Source organism: Eriocheir sinensis, chromosome 52 (genome assembly GCF_024679095.1).
Source record: "Eriocheir sinensis breed Jianghai 21 chromosome 52, ASM2467909v1, whole genome shotgun sequence".
Taxonomy (NCBI): Eukaryota; Metazoa; Arthropoda; class Malacostraca; order Decapoda; family Varunidae; genus Eriocheir; species Eriocheir sinensis.
The window spans coordinates 7962543-7982542 of NC_066560.1; the positions used below are offsets into that span (position 1 = coordinate 7962543).

Below are 20000 nucleotides of genomic sequence, written 5' to 3' on the forward strand. Positions count from 1 at the left end.
TTTATAATAAGGGGATTTAAGGTAGGGTTCGAAAGGGGATTATGTCACTGTTTAAGAGGGGCTACGATACTATTACTTAAAGGGGACGGACTGTTATCTAAAGAGAGCTTGGTTGCTATTTAAGGGGCGATGCTGTCCTTAAGATCAATACAAAAGGTAGTCACACACACACACACACACACACACACACACACACACACACACACACACACAAAGGGAATACACACATATCTGTTTCTATTCTGCACAGGTGGAAAGTCAAGGGAAAAACAGCAACAATAACAACAAAAACAGCAACAACAACAACAACAACAACAACAACAACAACTACAACAATTTCCACTAACAACTGACTTCCATGAAAAGAAGATAGACGATTTAAGTTATGCTCACAATATGCATACAATGACCCCATAAGTTCTGTGAGGGAGGGAGTGAAAAGTTAGTGAGTGTGAGTGAGTGTGAGTGGAAGGGAGAGAGTGAAAGAGTGACGGTGAATGAGAGTGAGAGAGTGAAAGTGAGTGTGAGAGAGTATGAAAATGAAAACAATGAAAGTGTGTAAGAGTGACGAAGATTGTAAGAATGAGAATGAGTGTGAGAGTGTGAGAGCCTGAAAGAGTGAAATTGAGTGTAAGAAAGTGAAAGACAGTGAGTGAGAGTGAGAGACAGTGAGAATAAAGAGAGAATGAGAGTGAAAAACAGTGAGTCAAAGTGTGAGAGCCTGAAAGAGTGAGAGAGAGAGAGAGAGAGAGAGAGAGAGAGAGAGAGAGAGAGAGAGAGAGAGAGAGAGAGAGAGAGAGAGAGAGAGAGAGAGAGAATGAGTGAGAGTGAAAGAGTGAGAATGACCAACAGTAGCGTGCATATGGTTCTCGTGCACAAGGGTGATGCATAGTTGCACCTCTCTCAACATAAGGTTTATGCAGGTGTCTCTCAGGTAATGACATTGACGGTGCGAAAAAGCTACCATCAGACCTTTGGAGGTGGGGGGAGGGAGTGTAGGTATTGCGTGTGTGTGTGTGTGTGTGTGTGTGTGTGTGTGTGTGTGTGTGTGTGATATACAGGTGCTTGTCTACATTTAAGATGCTAATGAAACACTCAGAAATTACACGCACAAGCCATCATACATACACACACACTTACATACGTACATACATACATGCATACAGACAGACAGACAGACAAACAGACAGACACCTCTACACAGTCCATATTCACCTTGAAATATACACTATTAATATGTTACGCGCGCACGTACACACACACACACACACACACACACACACACACACACACACACACACACACACACACACACACACACACACACACACACACACACACACACACACACACACACACACACACACACACACACACACACACACACACACACACACACAAAGAAAAAAAGGCTCATGTAGGTTTTTTTTTTAATACGTAACCGAATAAACGTAGACACACACACACACACACACACACACACACACACACACACACACACACACACACACGCCTACACAGGTACACACGCAGGTGCGAGTGACACTTGTTCCTCACCTGACGATCCTGAATCAATCGAGCGAGATAACACCCTTAATTTATTTTTTTATTTTTTTTGTATTTTTGTAACTTGTTTAATTTTATCAACACACATTCGCTTCTACCTCTTTTTTTCATCTTTTACTTTCATGTCCTGTGTGTGTGTGTGTGTGTGTGTGTGTGTGTGTGTGTGTGTGTGTGTGTGTGTGTGTGTGTGTGTCGGTTTTATTGTCATCCTCATCCCACACTCGTTTGTTATCTGTTTGTTTCTACATTTCTTTTTTTTCTTTGTTTTTTCATCATCAGACATTCACCTTAATTCTTCTAGCTTTTCTTTTTCTTGCTCTGTTTTGAATTGTTTGATGTCGTGAGTGTGTTTGTTATATTTTCGTTCATGTTCTTTTCTTTTCTTTTTTTATTTTCCTCGCGCATTATTTTATTTTCCTTTTCTTTCTTTCGCTGTCCTTCGCTGTCTTGTTTTCTTGCTTTCTCTCTATCTACGTTTAATGCTTCTTGTAATATAATTTGCACCACTTTTCTTTTTGTTTTTTTAGTGTGTAGTAACGTATATTTTGTTTATTTTTATTTGTTTTCTCCTATTTAACTTTCTTTTGTAGTGTTTTCGTTTTTTCCTTCATTTTATCTTCCTTTTGCTGTCTCCTATTTTCTTTCTCTTCCTTTCTTTCTTTGTTTGCGCTGTTTCGCTTTTTTTCGATGTTTTATTTCTTATCCTCCTTTCCCTGTCTCCTCTATAGTTTTTCTTCCTTTCTTTGCTGTTGTTTTCTCTTCCTTCCTTCGTTTTTGTTTTCTCTTCCTTTCCTTCTTTTTCCTTGTTTCGCTTTTTTTCGCTGTTTTTATTTCTTATCTTCCTTTTGTTGTCTTTTTTATTCTTTCTCTTCCTTTCTTTTCCTGTTGTTTTCTCTTTCTCTCTTCGTTTTTGTTTTCTCTTCCTTTCTTTATTTATTTTCCTTGTTTCGCTTTCTTTCTCAACATTTTTCATTTTATCCTCCTTTCGCTGTCTCCTCTTTTCCTTCCCTTCCTTTCGTTTCCTAATAGTGTATGTTTATGTAGTATGTAGTAGTAGTAGTAGTAGTAGTAGTAGTAGTAGTAGTAGTAGTGTGTTTTCAGATCCTAATACCACTTTCCGTTTTCTTTTCCTTTATTTTCCATCCGTTCGTGTTTTCCTCGCAATTTTCCGTTTTGTTTCGCCTCGTTTCCTTGTGTCTCGGCCGCCACTCCCACATCGCATCGCTCGGCTTAGCTTGGCGGGGTCGGCGGCCAGTCAGCCTCCTTATAGCGAGTGACGTCATTGCTGGTGTTCGTGACGTCACTGAGGAGGAAAGAGGGGAAAAAAGGGAGGGAGACAAAAAGGGAGCTTGTGCCCAAAAGTTTTAATATGGAATAACTTCAAGGTCGAGGTTTACACACACACACACACACACACACACACTCTTGCCTCCTAAGCTTACTTTACACAACACAATAATTGATACAAACTTACTCACCCCTTGGCAGAGAGAGAGAGAGAGAGAGAGAGAGAGAGAGAGAGAGAGAGAGAGAGAGAGAGAGAGAGAGAGAGAGAGAGATGTGTAACCAAAGAATGACTGCAACATTTTTTCACGGAACCGTAGTAGTAGTAGTAGTAGTAGTAGTAGTAGTAGTAGTAGTAGTGATGGGGGAGATAGTTTTCTGCACAGACACAACCCTTATCCTGGCAAGTTTCCCCTCCTGTTTTTTCCTCTCCTTTCCCCTCCCTTCTCTCCACCCCTTTCCCCTCCCTCCTCTCCCTCTCTTTCCCCTCCCTCCTCTCCCTCTCTTTCCCCTCCCTTCTCTCCACCCCTTTCCCCTCCCTTCTCTCCCTCTCTTTCCCCTCCCTTCTCTCCACCCCTTTCCCCTCCCTTCTCTCCACCCCTTTCCCCTCCCTCCTCTCCCTCACTTTCCCCCATCACTCCCACCCATAACTTCTTCCCCCTCCTCCGTTTTTTTTTCCTCCCTTCCCTTTCATGTCTTTCCTCTCCTCTCTCTTCCTCACGTCTGTCCTTCTCTTCCTCTTCTTCCCTATTCTTCTTCCTACTTTATGACTTCCTCTCCCTCCTCCTCCTCCTCCTCCTCCTCCTCCTTGTGTCTCTTCTCAGTGCCAAAAACGACGACCAGGTGAGGCGATATGACGTCAGAGGAGGAGGAGGAGGAGGAGGAGGAAGAAGAAGAGGAGGAGGGATAATAATAATAACAAAAAGAAGAAAGATAAAAATAAAGATCAAAGAGTGAAAAAAAAAGTGGTCGGGGAGTTAGATAAATCTTGAGAGAGAGAGAGAGAGAGAGAGAGAGAGAGAGAGAGAGAGAGAGAGAGAGAGAGAGAGAGAGAGAGAGAGAGAGAGAGAGAGAGAGAGAGAGAGAGAGAGAGAGAGAGAGAGAGAGAGATATGCGTAGCACAGTGTAATGAAGAGATACGGAGGGAGGAAAGGAGAGAGGGAAAAGATAAAGAGGAAGAGAAAGAGGGAGAGGATGTCATTTAAGGAAGAAGAGAGGAATGGGTAGGGTAAGAGAGGAAGATTGAAGGACAAATGTGGAATGGAGAGGGAAAGGAGGAGGGAATTAGGGAGGGGAAGGAAGGAAGAGAATATAAGGAAAGGCGAAGAAGGAGAAAGAGAAAAGAAAATGTGGGGAAAGATGAAGGAATGAAAGGTAGGGAAAAGAGGAACGAGATGAAAGTAAGAGGAATAAGGAAAAAGGAAAGGATGTGTAAAGAGGAAGGGAGGAGAGGTAGGTTGAGGAATGAGGGAAGTAAGAAAAGAGAGAGAGGAAAATGCGTATAAAGAAAGAAATGAAAGGTAGGGAAAGGAAGGCAGATGAAGATAGGATAGATAGACAGAAAGGGAAATGCGTGAAAAGGGAGAGATGAAAGGTGGATAGAAGAGAAAAGGATGGAAGGAAAGAGAAGGGTAGTGAAGTTAGTGCAAATGAAAATAAAAGGAAAAGAGAGAGAAAAGAAGGAGGAGGAAAGAGAGAGCGATGAAAAGTAGATAGAAGAGGGAGGGAAAAAAGGAAGGAGAAAGATAGCAATGTTAGTGTGAGGAAAGGGGGAGGAAAGGAGAGGGAGGGAGGAAAAAAAGAGAGGAGAGTGTGAGGAAAGAGTTAAGACAGATGTGTACACAGTTGACTTGGGAGAGTTTAGAGGTGGTGTGTGTGTGTGTGTGTGTGTGTGTGTGTGTGTGTGTGTGTGTGTGTGTGTGTGTGTTTTGACTGATAGGGATAATGTGTTAGTATATATATGGAAAGGCGGCCGTGAAGTTACTGAAGGAAAGTTTGGCGAAGATAAATTTATGTTTATATTGCAAGGGTGAGTGTTGCTAAGTGAAGGAAAGAGGAAAGGGGAAAATAAATAAATGCGAGAAAAAGTTACAAAAAATATAGATGAAGGTGTGAAAGCGACGGACAGGCAGGCGTAGAAACTAAAACGCAAATAACCTGTCGTAAAAAAAGGTGTAAACAAATTAATCAAAGGTAAGGACAGGTAGGACAGGTAACCTTAGTGTGAAGGTAAACGGAAGGTAAATATTGGTAAGAAAAATTTAATAGTTAGTAAAAAAAATCGTGAGAAAGAGGTAATGATGGGGCAGGTAAGGCAAGTGGGAAGGTAAAACGAGGGTAAATATAGGGAAGGAAAAGTTAATCATTTGTATAAAAAACTTGGAGTCATAAACAAGACGTGGAAGGTTGAAATAAAGGTCAAGTTAGAGTGTAAGGAGAAAGGTGTGTTAGGAGTGATTGGTTAAACAGGTAAAGAGGCAGACAGGTAGGTGGGTGTGAGAGAATTAGCTTAGGGTAGGGGAGGGTGGTGATGATGGTCCTAATGGTGGTGGTGGTGGTGGTGGGTGAGAGTTAAAGGAGAAAGGTGTGTTACCGGTGATTGGTATAACAGGTACAGAGCCAGGTAGGTGGGTGGGTGGATGGGTGGGAGTGAATTCGCGTAGGTGGTGCTGGTGAGGGTGGTGTTGGTAATGGTGGTGGTGGTGGTGGTGTTGTTACCTTTGTCCCAGGGAGTCACAGGTGGGCGGCAGGTGTTAAGAGGTGAGGGGGCGAGGTGAGGGGAAGGCCGGATACATCAGTCTAAATATTACTCCTGCTTTTTTTTCTCTTTTTATTATTATTATTATTATCACTGCCAAGAACAACGCCTTATTTTTTTACGTGTGTGTGTGTGTGTGTGTGTGTGTGTGTGCTCAGGCTTGGCATCGTGCCTCATCAAGTAATTGGTAGGGGAAAACACACACACACACACACACACACACACACGCACACGCACACACACACACACATTAGGCGAGAGAGAGAGAGAGAGAGAGAGAGAATAAACTGATTAGGTCGTTGGCGGCGGGGACGGAAGGCAGCAAATATAGATCGCGGCAACTCACTTCTGCGAATTGAATGCAAAAATAGAGTACCACCAACAATGAAAAAAAAAAGAAAAAAACACTGACAGGATGGAACCATTTATTGACCTTACGGCTCCTGCTCGTGTATGAATGTATGTATGTATGTATGTATGTATGTATGTATGTATGTGTGTGTGTGTGGATGTATTTATGTACATACGTATGTAAGAATGTAGGTAGATAGGTTAGTAAGTAGATAGGTAGAGGAATAGATAGATAGATAGATAAGGAAAGAATGGAAGTTAGTAAAAAATAGAAATGGGAAGAAAGAAAGAAAAAGAATGAAAGAAAGAAAGAAAGAAAAAAAGAAAGAAAGGATGCTGAGAAATAAAAAAAAGAAACGTTTAATAAATACGAAAAAAAGGAAAAGGAAAAAAAAGAAGGAAAATTAAAGCAAGAAAGAAATAAGGAAAATAACAAAGATTAGACGTATGTGAAAAAAATGACATGTAAAAAGAGAGAGAGAGAGAGAGAGAGAGAGAGAGACGGGGGGAGGGGGGGAATGGGGGGGGGGTTATTAAGTCTGCATAATGTCATTCCAATATAATTACCAAACCAGTTCCCTTTAAACCCCAACCCCATTACTTTGCCGCCTTCTTTTCTCATCCTTTATTTACCTTTTGTCATTTTATCTTTTTATGCATTTATTTATAGTTATGTTTTATTATTTTTTTTTTTCAGGACATTTTAAGGAGTGTTCTGCTTCTTCGATCTTTGCCTTTTCTTTTCCTATTTTTTTCTGCTATCTTTTTTGTTGTTGTTGTTGTTCCTCTGCAGTTTCTTTCCGCACCATTCTTCTCATTCACAGAGATAGATAGATAGATTGATAGATAGATAGATAGATATGGTTTTACATCAGGTTTAGTGTTAGGAAAAAAAAGGAATAGAAGGTAAAGCGCCGTTAATGTGATAAAGATAAGGAGTAGGAAGGAGGAAAAAATGATGGGGAAGGGAGGGAGGCGGAAGAAGGGAGAAGGGAGAAGGAGAGAAAAGAGTGTTGAGGGTGATTTTTTTTTTTTTTTTGTTGTTGTTGTTGTTACCTTGATAAAGACAGGTGAGGAAGAGGAGGAGGAGGAGGAGGTATTCATCAGTTCTAAACACCTGAAGAGTCAATCGTCAGGTGACCACATACACACACACACACACACACACACACACACACACACACACACACACACACACACACACACACACACACACACACACACACACACATGATTGGACGCATTGCATTGATCCCATGATAACCTTACCTTCCCCCCTCCCCCCCCTTCCCCCTCTTTATTCCTCCTCCTTTTTCCCCCCTCTCTATCTCTCCCTTTCCTGGTATTTTTTTCCATTCTCCTTTCTTTTTCCTTTACAATTTCCCCTCCTTCACTTTCCTCTTTCCCAACCACCTTCCTCCTCCTCCTCCTCCTCCTCCTCCTCCTCCTCCTCCTCCTCCTCGGAATGCTTATGGTCATTCCGAAAATTTCTTGGTCTTCTTTTCTTGTCCACTGGAATTCTCTCTCTCTCTCTCTCTCTCTCTCTCTCTCTCTCTCTCTCTCTCTCTCTCTCTCTCTCTCTCTCTCTCTCTCTCCCTTTTTCCCTTCCTCCTCTCTCTCCCTCTTCCCCCTCTCCTCCCTCTCCCTCTTTCCCTTCCCCTACTACTCTTCTCCCTCCTCCCTCCATCTTCCGTCTCCTCTCCTTGCCTCCTCCCCTTTTATTTTCCTTTTTCCTCTCCTCCGCCCTCCCATCCTCCCCTCTTTTCCCCTCTCCAACCCTTTCACCCCCACCAGTTTTTTTCCTCCCTATCTCTCTATGCCTCCTTTCTCATTCCCTTCCCCCCTTTTCCTCCTCGTCTCCCTTCTTCCTTTGTGTCCTTCATTCCCCTCACGTCTGGCGTTTTTTTTATTTTTTTATTGGAAAAGTCAAGCGAGAACATTTTTTTTTTTTGAGGGGGCTATTTTTGTTGCTACCATGTTGCTACTACTACTACTACTACTACTACTACTACTACTTCTACTACTACTACTACTACTACTACTACTACTACTACTACTACTACTACTACTACTACTACTACTACTACTACTACTACTACTACTACTACTACTACTACTACTACTACTACTACTACTACTACTACTACTACTACTACTACTACTACTACTACTACTACTACTACTACTACTACTACTACTACTACTACACACACACACACACACACACACACACACACACACACACACACACACACACATTTGAGACATCACAGTGTTCCAAACACACACACACACACACACACACACACACACACACACACACACACACACACACACACACACACACACACACACACACACACACACACACACACACACACACACACACACACACACACACACACACACACACACACACACACACACACACACACACACACACACACACACACACACACACACACACACACACACACACACACACACACACACACACACACACACACACACACACACAAGAAAATTATATTACCAACAGGAACTCGTGCAAAAAAAATACAGTTACATTATTTTATACATAGTTATACATACATACTTACATACATACATACTTAGAAATAACAATACATAAATTTGGACATAGGTGAAGGAAAGGCATAAAAGCAAACAAACAGACAGACAGACAGACAGACAGACAGACAGACACACAAATAGACTCTCAGACCGGTAGGTATAGACAGATGAATAATTAGAGACCGATAGATATACACTGATAGATAGATAGATATAGATAGACGCTTTGATTAATGGCGAGATACATTACACAAATAGACCAATTAATATCTAAACAAACAGACGGAGGGGAGGGTAGAGAGCGTGATGAATGGGTACAGACATAAATACACAGGCGGACAAACAGACACACACCCCCTCACTGATGGCTACACGCACAAACAAACACACAAATCGACTGATGCGCCTCTCCGGAATACAAAACAGCTCTTTCAGGCTCCGAAACACAGCTGGGGACTCATTTGGGTGTTGCGTGGTGTTGTGGCGGTGGTGGTGGAGGGGGTAATGGGGCTGATGGTGTATGGGTGATGGGGATGGGGATGTAAGGGGTAGTGGTGGTGGTGGTGGTTGTGGTGGAGGGGGTAGTGGGGTTGATGGTGTATGGGTGATTGGGATGGGGGATGTAAGGGGTAGCGGTGGTGTTGGTGTTGGTTTTGTAATGGTGGTGATGGTGATGGTGGTGATTTTGAGTCAGGTGGAGGTGATAGTGATGATGTATGGGGTGGTGATAGTAGTAGTGTGATGGTGAGGTGTGTGTGTGTGTGTGTGTGTGTGTGTGTGTGTGTGTGTGTGTGTGTCCACTACCTTCCTCTTCTTTCCCATCCCACTTCTATCACAAACCTTCCTTTTTCAACTCACCTTCCAGACAACCAAGCTAACCTAACCTAACCTAACGTAACCAACACATACCCTAACCACACCTTCCTCTCCTCTCTTCCAGGTCACTTCCTCTACCTGGGCGTCCCTGAGAACCTAATCCCTTCCATCACAATCCCTTCCTGTCCACTCACCTTTCAAACAAGCAACCTAACCTAACCTAACCTAACCAACACATACCCTAACCACTCCTTCCTCTCCTCTCTTCCAGGTAACTTCCTCTACCTGGGCGTCCCTGAAAACCTAATCCCTTCCATCACAATCCCTTCCTGTCCACTCACCTTCCAAACAAGCAACCTAACCTAACCTTACCTAACCAACACATACCCTAACCTCTCCTTCCTCTCCTCTCTTCCAGGTAACTTCCTCTACCTGGGCGTCCCTGAAAACCTAATCCCTTCCATCACAATCCCTTCCTGTCCACTCACCTTCCAGACAAGCAACCTAACCTAACCTAACCTAACCAACACATACCCTAACCACACCTTCCTCTCCTCTCTTCAGGTAACTTCCTCTACCTGGGCGTCCCTGAGAACCTAATCCCTTCCATCACAATCCCTTCCTGTCCACTCACCTTCCAGACAACTAAGCTAACCTAACCTAACCTAACGTAACCCCCACATACTCTAACCGCACCTTCCTCTCCTCTCTTCCAGCTCACTTCCTCTACCTGGGCGTCCCTGAGAACCTAATCCCTTCCATCACAATCCCTTCCTGTCCACTCACCTTCCAGACAACTAAGCTAACCTAACCTAACCTAACGTAACCCCTACATACTCTAACCGCACCTTCCTCTCCTCTCTTCCAGGTCACTTCCTCTATCTGGGCGTCCCCAAGAACACAGAACTCACCAACTACACTCGCCACATCATGTCTCCGTGGTTGGAAGAGAGTCCGCTGGATCGGTGCAAGTTCGAGGCGGACTACCACATGCCAGCGGACGAGAGCAACACGCAAATCAAGATGCTCATTCAAAACAGCAACGTCACCAGCTACCTCATCATCGACAGCCACAAGATCAGACCCGCCAATAACGAGTGAGTGGGGGTGGTTGTGGTGGTGGTGAGGTTGTTGGTGAGGGGAGGGGGACTGCGCCACTTCGAGTATAGGATGTGGTTGAGGTGGTGGTGGTGTGTGTGGTAGTGGTTGTAGTGGTATTGGTGGTGAAGAAGTGATGAGAGAGAGAGAGAGAGAGAGAGAGAGAGAGAGAGAGAGAGAGAGAGAGAGAGAGAGAGAGAGAGAGATTATTGACACCATTATTGCTTTCTTTCTTTCTTCCTTCCTTCTTTCTTTCTTTCGGCTCCTCTTCCAACACCTCTCCTCTCTCCTCTTCCTTTTATTCTTCCATTTATTAATCCTTTTGTCTTTCTCCTCTTTTTTACCCTCCTTCCTTCCTTCCTTCCTTCTTTCTTTCGCCTCCTCTTCCATCACCCATCTCTCTCCTCTTCCTTTTATTCTTCTATCTATCTCTCCTTTTGTCTTTCTCCCCTTTTCTACCCTCCTTCCTTCCTTCCTTCCTTCCTTCTTTCGCCTCCTCTTCCATCACCCATCTCTTTCCTCTTCCTTTTATTCTTCCATCTATCTCTCCTTTGGTCCTTCTACTCTTTTCTCCATTCTTTCCCTGTTTTCTTCCGCTTTCCCATCCACCTCTTTTCCCTCCTTCCACTCTTCTCTCCTGCAATCTCATCCTCTCTTCTCTCCTTCCTTCTCTCCCTTTCATCCACTTTCTCATCCACCTTTTCCCTCTTTCCTTTCGCTATTTTCTTCCATTTGCTTATCCACCACTTCTCTCCTTCCTTCTCTCCCTTTCTTCCACATTCTCATCCACCTTTTCTTTCTTTCCTTACGTTATTTTCTTCCATTTGCTTCTCCACTACTTCTCTCCTCCCTTCAACCTCCTCATCCGCTTCTTCCTCCCTTCCGTTCTTTCTCTCCTTCCTTCTCTCCCTTCCCTCCACTTTCTCATCCACCGATTATCTCTATCCCTCCACTCGTTTCTTCCATTTGCTTATCCGCCACTTCTCTCCTCCCTTCAACCTCCTCATCCGCTTCTTCCTCCCTTCCGTTCTTCCTCTCCTTCCCCCATCTTCATCAGCCACCTCTCACCCCTCTTTCGCTCCCTCCTGCCCCTCTTTCCCTCCACCATCTCATCCGCATCTTCCCCCCTTCCCCCCCGCAGCTGGAGTAAGATGTCCACCCTCATCTCGAAGCCTTCCATTCCCTTCAAGCTGTACATCGAGGTCATGCTCAGTAACAAGTCACCAACCCACTTCGCCATCGACAACATCCGACTCGTTGACTGTTTCGGTGAGTTGACAATTTCGGTTCCTGGGGTTTTTTTTTCCGTTATTTTGTGTTTTTCTTTTGTTAGTGACGTTTTTTTTCCTGTTTTTTTTTCATATATTGTTTCATTTTTTTTTTTTTTTTAGTTCGTTAGTCCTTTCGCGTTTTTCTGTCTTTTTTTGTTTTTGTTTTCATTTTCTTTTTCCTTTTGTTGTCTTCTTTCTTCCCGTATCTTTTTCTTTTTTTTTCTTTTTGTTTTAGTTTGTTCTTCTCCTTTCAATTCTTTTCTCTCTCTCTCTCTTTTTTTTTTTGCTTCGGCGTTTTTTTCATCATTATTTTTCCTATTGTTTTTTTTTTTCATTTTTCGTTTCACTTTTTTTCCTGTTTGTCTCTTGTTTTTTGGGGGTTTGTTTTGGCGTTTTATTTTTTGTATCGCTTCACTATTTTTTTTTTAATCAATCCCGTTTTACTTTTTCTATCTCTAACAGTTTTATTTTTTATTCCGTTTATCTTATTTTCTACTATTTTTTTTACCGCCAGTCTTTTTTTCCTCCTCGATTAAGTTTTCTTCCTTTCTATCTTTATCTCATGCCAGTCACTTTTCTTCTCCTATCTTCATTCATTTACGCGGATCTCTTTTCACCAATGTTCTTATGTATCTTTCTGTCATTTTCAACTTGTATTTTTTTCCTGTAGTCTTCATCAGCAGATTCGCATTATTTCCCCTTCTTCTGTAATTTGCTTTAAGATTGCTAGGCCTTTTTCCCTTTTTTCCCATCTCAAAATTTGCTTCCCTCATTCTTATTTCAGGGATAACTTTTCTGAGCATCAATTCGCGTTACACTGATCCCCATTGTGTTCATTCGCGCTCTACTGAGATATCAATTCGCCTAACACGGATTCTTATTATGCCATTTTGCGCGATTCTGAGATATATTATACTGAGATATCAATTCGCCTTTCACGGCTTCTTATTATGCCATTTTGCGCGATTCTGAGATATATTCGCTTAACACGGATTCGCCTTGTATTCATTCGCGTTATACTGAGATATTAATTCGCCTTACACGATTTCTTATTATGCCTTTTTGCGCGATTCTGAGATATCGCTTAACCCGCTGATTCGCATTACTCGGATACGCATTTCGCTGAGTCGCGCCGTTCTTTCCTCTTTGCAGAATCGAATCCCCCCGGCCCATGCAAGGGGATGAAGTGCCACAACGGGGACTGCATCGGGGTGGACGCCTACTGCGACATCACGAGAGACTGTCCAGAGGGAGAGGACGAACAGGGCTGCAGTCAGTACCATTCTTCTTTGACCTTGTTCTTGTGACTTCTGACCTGAGCTTATATAAGTGATCCCTCCCACCCACCCCCCTTCCCCTTTTGTGACCTCCATTGACTTTCTTTGCGTGACCTTTGACCCGCAGAGTCCCAGCCGCTCGGGTCCCGGTGTGACTTCGAGCTGGGCTGGTGTGGCTGGAAGAACATTGAGGATGACCACATGGACTTCACGAGGCAAAAGGGCCCGACCTTCAACGACCACACGGGGCCTACCGCCGACCACACCTACAAGAACGAGTCCGGTACGTGATTACACACACACACACACACACACACACACACACACACACACACACACACACACACACACACACGACTCTTCACCTTTGAATTACGTAAAATAAAAAAGAGTAAAAAATAAAAAGTTACTATAAATGATACGAAAAAAGTTATCAAAAAAAGCTTACCTACGACACGCCATTTTTAAACACACACACACACACACACACACACACACACACACACACACACACACACACACACACAGTAATGGTAGTCTTAGAAAATGTCAATAAGGGCATGTAGTCATCTTAGGTCGTGGTAGTAAGGGTGAAAATGTTATTATCTTGGGTCACGGAGAAGGTCAGGACATGTACCGGTCGTGTTGTGGTGACGCGAACCTTTCCCTCTCACACCTCCCTCCTCTCCCTTCCCTTTCAAGACGGAGAGGAAAATCATATCTTGCCTCCCTCAACCTCCTTACCTTTATCTTTCCTCCCTCAATCTCCTGACATACCTCTTCTTCCCCTTCCATCACCTTCCTTTTCCTATCTCCCCTTTCCCATCTTCCTCTTCCATCACTTTCCCTTTCCCATCTTTCCTTTCCCGCTTTCCCTTTCCCCCTTGATCTTACGTGCCTTTTCTTTCATTCCTTTCCTCCTTTTCCTGCTATTTCATCCTCCTCCTTTTCCTTTCTTTCCCTTCCCTTTCCTCCCCTTCTCTTATCTTTCCTACCTTTCTCCTCCTGTTACCTTCACACCTGAGTTTACCTTATATTCTCTCCCTTCTCCTTTCCTCTCCCTCCACTCCCCTTCCTTTCCCTTCCCTAACCTTTCCTACACTTCCCTCTCCCCATACATCCTCTCCTTTCCTCTCCCTTCACTTCCCTTCCCTTCCCTTCCCTAACCTTTCCTACCCTTCCCTCTCCCCATACATCCTCTCCTTTCCTCTCCCTTCACTTCCCTTCCCTTCCCTTCCCTAACCTTTCCTACCCTTCCCTCTCCCCATACATCCTCTCCTCTCCTCTCCCTCCATTCCCTTCCCATTTTCTTCCCCTGCCTTCCTTTCCTCCCCTTCCCTCTTTTCTCTCTTTTTGTCCTTCCTGTCTCTCAACACTTCCCTCTCCTCTTCTATCCTTCCCTTCCTTTTCCTTCCCTTAAATCTCCTAACTCTTCCATTTCCTTTCCCTCGTTTCCATTCCCTTCTTTTGTCTTCATCTTCTGTCTCCTCCTCCTCCCCCCCACTCCCTTGATCCCCCCCCACCACCACCACACTGTCATGAAGCCGCGAAGTTAAAATTGAATGTCTTTTTTGTCCTTCTTCGGCCCTTCTCTTTGTCACGCGGAGTAGTTGCGTGTGTGTCCTGCTGCCGAGAGGGTGGCCGTAGCGAGGTAGTGTCCCCTTGACGCCAAAATAAGGAAGTGAAGAAGAGGAAAACTATGAGGGAAGGGGGATGAAGGGGAGAAGAGAAGAAGAGTGGGCTAAAAAGGTGGAGGAAAGGGAGGAAAAGAAGAAGAAAAATTAGCGAAAGGGAATTAAGAGAGAAAAGAAGAAAGAGTAAATAAAAGAGTTGGAGTAAATGAAGAATAGGAAGGTTAAGGAAAAGGGAGAACGAAGAAAGGAATTAAGGAAGGAAGGGAGGTAAATAGGATAAAAGGGATAACGAATGAAGGGAGTTATTTAGGCAGAAGGGAAAAGGTGGGAAAAAGAAGAGGTTAGAAGAAGGAAGGAAGGAAGGAAGGGAGATAAATAGGGTAAAAGGGATACTGAATGAAGGGAGTTATTAAAGGAGAAGGGAAAAGGTGGGAAAAAGAAGAGGTTAGAAGAAGGAAGGAAGGAAGTGAGGGAGGAAGGAAGGGAGGAAGGAAAGGCATGAAAAGGAAGGGATGAAAAAAAATGTAGGAAAAAGAAGAGGTTAGAGGAAGGAAGGAAGTGAGGGAGGAAGGAAGGAAAGACGTGAAAAGGAAGGGATTAAAAAAAAAAAAAAGGTAGATAGGCGAGGAAATAGGAACCAAAAACAATACATAAAATTAACATTGATATCTTTTTACCACCACTCCTCCTCCTCCTCCTCCTCCTCCTCCTCCTCCTCTTCCCCCACCATCACTACTCCCCCTTCCTCTCCTCCCCCAGGGTTCTACATGCTGAGTGTGTTGCCGAACCGGGGAGAGCTGGGGGAACACGGCATTCTGGAGTCCCCCATCTTCCCACGGCCTCCATGCTACCATAGTAACCCCGCCTCGGAATACAAGGACACATGCAAGGTGGGTAAGGCGGGGGGAGGGGGAGGGAGGGTGGGGGCAGGTGTGTGTAAGGGGGGGTGGAACAGGTGTATGTGGGGGGTGAAAACAGGTGTGTGTAAGGGGTTGTTGGGTGGGAAGGGTAATATGGGGTGGAGGGGAAGGGGTGATGTGGGGGGAAGGGGGGAAGGTGTGTTTAAGGAGAGGTGACAGATTGGGGGTGGAACAGGTGTGTGGGGGGTGAAAGCAGGTGTGTGTAAGGGGTTGTTGGGTGGGAAGGGTAATAAGGGGTGGAGGGGAAGGGATGATGTGCTTAAGGGGTGTATGGAGGTGTGTAGGGAAGGGGCAGGTGTGTGTGTGTGTGTGTGTGTGTGTGGCTATCGTTTAAAGAAAGTCATCACGTAACATAGGTTTAAAAACTCCTGTTAGTCTTTTGTATGATAAAAAAAAATCACCACCTTTTTATATCCTTCATCTTCCTGTGTCCCTATCTTCATCCACCCTTCCTTCTCCTCTTACTCCTTCTTCATCAGTTTTTCTCTCCTTTTTAGTCCTCTTTCCAGTTCTGTGTTCTCCTCTTATCTCTCTGTCACTAACCATTCCTCTTCTGTTATCTTTCCTGCAGTTCCATATTTTCCCCTCTCGTATCTCTTTTGTAACAACCTTCCCTTACTCTAATCACCCGAAACAGCCACGACCCTCCCCTTAACGAAGTCCACACTGACTCCTCATCCTCCCCTTAGCTGAGACTCTACTCCTCTAAGCTCAAACTGACTACTCCTCTCGCTTCGTCATTCTCCCCTTCGCTGAGACTCTACTCCACTCTACTTCACTAACAGCCTTCCTTCACTCACACCACCTTTAACAATCCTGACCCTCCCATTAAAGAAGCTCAAACTGACTACTCCTCTCGCTTCGTCATTCTCCCCTTCGCTGAGACTCTACTCCATACATGATCGTTACCCCTTTACTGACAGCCCTCCTTCACTCACACACCCCTTAACACCCCTCACCCTCCCCTCAGTAGACCCCATACTGACTCATTCTCTCTTTCCCCTTCTCCCCGTAGCTGAGACTCTACTACCACAAGCTCGGCACGAATCAGGGCTCCATGATCGTGAAGGCTGTGGAATATGACAGCAGCAGGGAGAGGGTGGTCAAGGAGCATGTTTTGACACACATCCACGGCCCGAAGGGAGAGCACTGGAACCGCCTTACCACCAGCCTTCCCAGGGACATATATAATAGGTAAGGAGGTGGAGAATGCTGGAAGACGGGGTGGAAAGGGAGGTGTGGGTGGAAGGGAAGGAGGTTGTGAGTGGAGATGTGATGTGAAAGTTGTGAAAGGGATTGTGTTTGATGGGGGGTGGAAGGGAGGGAGGTTGTGAGTGGAGATTTAGTGGAGAGGTTGTGAAAGAGATTGTGTTTGATGGGATGGGGTGGAAAGGGTGAGATGGGGGAGATTGGGGTGGAAGGGAGGGAGGTTGTGAGTGGAGATTTACTGGAGAGGTTGTGAAAGAGATTGTGTTTGATGTGATGGGGTGGAAAGGGTGAGATGGGGGAGATTGGGGTGGAAGGGAGGGAGGTTGTGAGTGGAGATTTAGTGGAGAGGTTGTGAAAGAGATTGTGTTTGATGTGATGGGGTGGAAAGGATGAGATGAGGGGAGATAGGGGTGGAAGGGAGGTTGAGTGGAGATGTAGTGGAGACGTTGTGAAAGGGAATGTGTTTGATGGGATGGGGTGGAAAGGGTGAGATGAGGGGAGATGTGAGTGGAAGGGAGGGAGGTTGTTGGACGGAGATGTAGTGGAGAGGTTGTGAAAGGGAGGCAGAGGAAGAGGAAGTGGATGTTAGGGTACAAGATATGTGGTTACGAGAGAATGAAAATATGGAGGTAAACATTAAAAGCAGTGATATTTAAACCATCAAAAACCCAATCGTACCTAAATCAATCATCCAATATTTGCATTTACCTTCTTCTTAATAATGATAGTCTTCTTAATAACGATAGTCTGCTTAATAATGATAGTCTTCTTAATAATGATAGTCTGCTTAATAATGATAGTCTTCTTAATAATGATAGTCTGCTTAATAATGATAGTCTTCTTAATAATGATAGTCTTCTTAATAATGATAGTCTTCTAATAATGACATACCACGTTAAGGGGTCCCATTGTTATTGCGACATCATTCTTTCATTGTTGTTATTTCCTCGTCCTCATAAATTTAAGCGAGGAGATAAATCCGAGGGTTGTAAATGAAACAGGGAAGGGAGAAAAATAGTTCGTGGATCAAGGTAAAAAAATGGGAGAAATGTATGCGAGAGGAGGAGATGCGATTGGAAGGGGAATTAATGATTTTGGGGATTAAGGAAGGGGAGGCGGAAGGGGTTGAGTAATGGGGATGAATTGCTAAGGGAAGTGAGGACCGTACATGAGAGAGAGAGAGAGAGAGAGAGAGAGAGAGAGAGAGAGAGAGAGAGAGACAATAGACAGACAGACAGACAGGCAGATATAAAGACACAAACAAATGAATGAAAAAGAAATGAACTGCAGATGAAAGAAAATTATTTGAAAGAGATGAAAAAAAAGGTGAGGAAAAGATGTGAGAGGAAAAGATCAACAGAGAGGTGCAAAGAGGGGAAATGAATGACCCCCCCCAAAAAAAAAAGGGAATACGAAAAACAAAAAAAAAAAGACATGCCTGGTAAATAAAAGGTTAGAGGGATATATTTTTTCCACACCTGTCTCGGGAATGTATAGAGTTGAGGACATGTGTAATAGAGGCGATATAACCATTAATTAAGTTTCAGAAGTTACAGGTGAGAAGGTTTTAAAGGTGTTTCCCTCATCTTATATATTTACCTTCCCCCCCCCTCCCCCCCAACGCCATCTTTCCCTCCTCTTCACCTTCTTTTCTTAACTATCTACTCACCTTCTACGCATGTCTTTCCTCCCTTCCTCCTTACTCTTTTGCCTACCCTCAATAAGCACCTTCTTACCTCTCCTTCACGCATATTTTCTTCCTCCCCTGCCGTCAATATTTTTCCCTCCCTTCCTACCTACCTCAATATGTCTTCCTCTACTACCTTCACCCCATCTCTTCTCTCCCTTCTTACCTTCATACTTACCCTCAACAGTTCTTTCTCTCCCTCCCTTCATCACATATTTCCCTTCCCTTCCTGCCATCTTACCTACCATCAACTCCTCTTTCTCTCCTCCCTTCAACATTTTTCCCTCCCTTCGTACCTCCTTACTTCCCCTTACCCTCAACACCTTTTCCTCTCCCTCCCTTCATCACATTTTTTTCCCTTCCCTTCCTACAATCTTACCTACCAGCAACACCTTCCTCTCCCTCCCTCAAAATTTTCCCCTCCCTTCGTACCTCCTTACCTCCCCTCGTCTCCCTCCCCACAGCCTCCCTATAGCATCCTCACTTGCACTCTCTCACCCCGCATCTTCTTCATCTCCGCAGCTACAGCATCCGAGTGAGCAACGTGCGAGGGCCGAGGTTCAGGGGTGACCTTGGTATTGACGACATCACCCTTTCCCCGGAGTGCTTCGAAGGCAGTGAGTATAGTGTCTCTGTGTAAAGTATGGAAGGGTAGAGGCGTAGATAAAATAGCAGAGAGACGCATTGGGGTGTAAAGGAAGGGTAGAGGAGTAGATAAGGGAGAAAAGAGACCCATTATTTAAAGTGGAAAGAAAGGTAGAGATGTTTTGTAAGGAAGTGAATATAAGGTGTCCATGTATATAAAGAAGAAGGAAAGGGATGTAAAGGAAGGGTAAAGGAGTAGATTAGGGAGCAGAGAGATCCGTTATTTGAGGTAGAAAGAAAGATATATATGAGTTGTAAGGAAGTGAGTATAAAGTTTTCATTTGTGTGTGTGTGTGTGTGTGTGTGTGTGTGTGTGTGTGTGTGTAGACAAAGCTAAAAGGTGAAAGATGAGATAAAAATGTAGGTAAAGAAAAGGCGACATCCATAATTTGAGATGGAAAGAAAGGTATAGATGTACTGTAAGGAAATTATCATAAATCCTTCATCTGAATGTCTTTAAAGAAAGGATAGGTAAGATGTAAAAGATGAGGTAAAGACGTAGGTAAAAAGAAAAGGAGACACCCATAATTTGAGGTGAAAAGGAAGGTAAACATCTAAAATGGTAAACAAACACTTTCACTCTCACTCAGAAGCAAAAACAAACAGGTAAGCATAGAGAAAGAAACAGGTAGATAGAGACGCAGGTAAGGTTACAGAGAGACCCTAATAATTTGAGGTCGAAAGAAAGGTACACATCTAAAAAGGTAAACAAACACTTTCACTCTCACTCAGAAGCAAAAACAAACAGGTAAGCATAGAGAAAGAAACAGGTAGATAGAGACGCAGGTAAGGTTACAGAGAGACCCTAATAATTTGAGATCGAGAGAAAAGTACACATCTTAGACGGTAAACAAACACTTTCACTCTCAACCAGTAACAAAAACAAACAGGTAAGCATAGACCCAAAGAA

At 43.9% G+C, this 20000-nt stretch overlaps 1 protein-coding gene across 3 annotated transcripts in view; it reads left to right on the top strand.

Moving 5' to 3' along the window:
* The window catches only part of LOC126983025 (ALK tyrosine kinase receptor-like), a 294044-nt gene that overhangs the window by 89269 nt on the left and 184775 nt on the right, over positions 1 to 20000 (top strand). For all 3 annotated transcript variants that reach the window (XM_050835449.1, XM_050835446.1, XM_050835447.1), the window contains 7 exons: positions 10218 to 10446; positions 11589 to 11716; positions 12871 to 12990; positions 13123 to 13278; positions 15389 to 15519; positions 16565 to 16743; positions 18968 to 19062. In XM_050835449.1, coding sequence (XP_050691406.1) covers positions 10218 to 10446; positions 11589 to 11716; positions 12871 to 12990; positions 13123 to 13278; positions 15389 to 15519; positions 16565 to 16743; positions 18968 to 19062 — 1038 coding nt within the window. The remainder of the gene's footprint in view (positions 1 to 10217; positions 10447 to 11588; positions 11717 to 12870; positions 12991 to 13122; positions 13279 to 15388; positions 15520 to 16564; positions 16744 to 18967; positions 19063 to 20000) is intronic.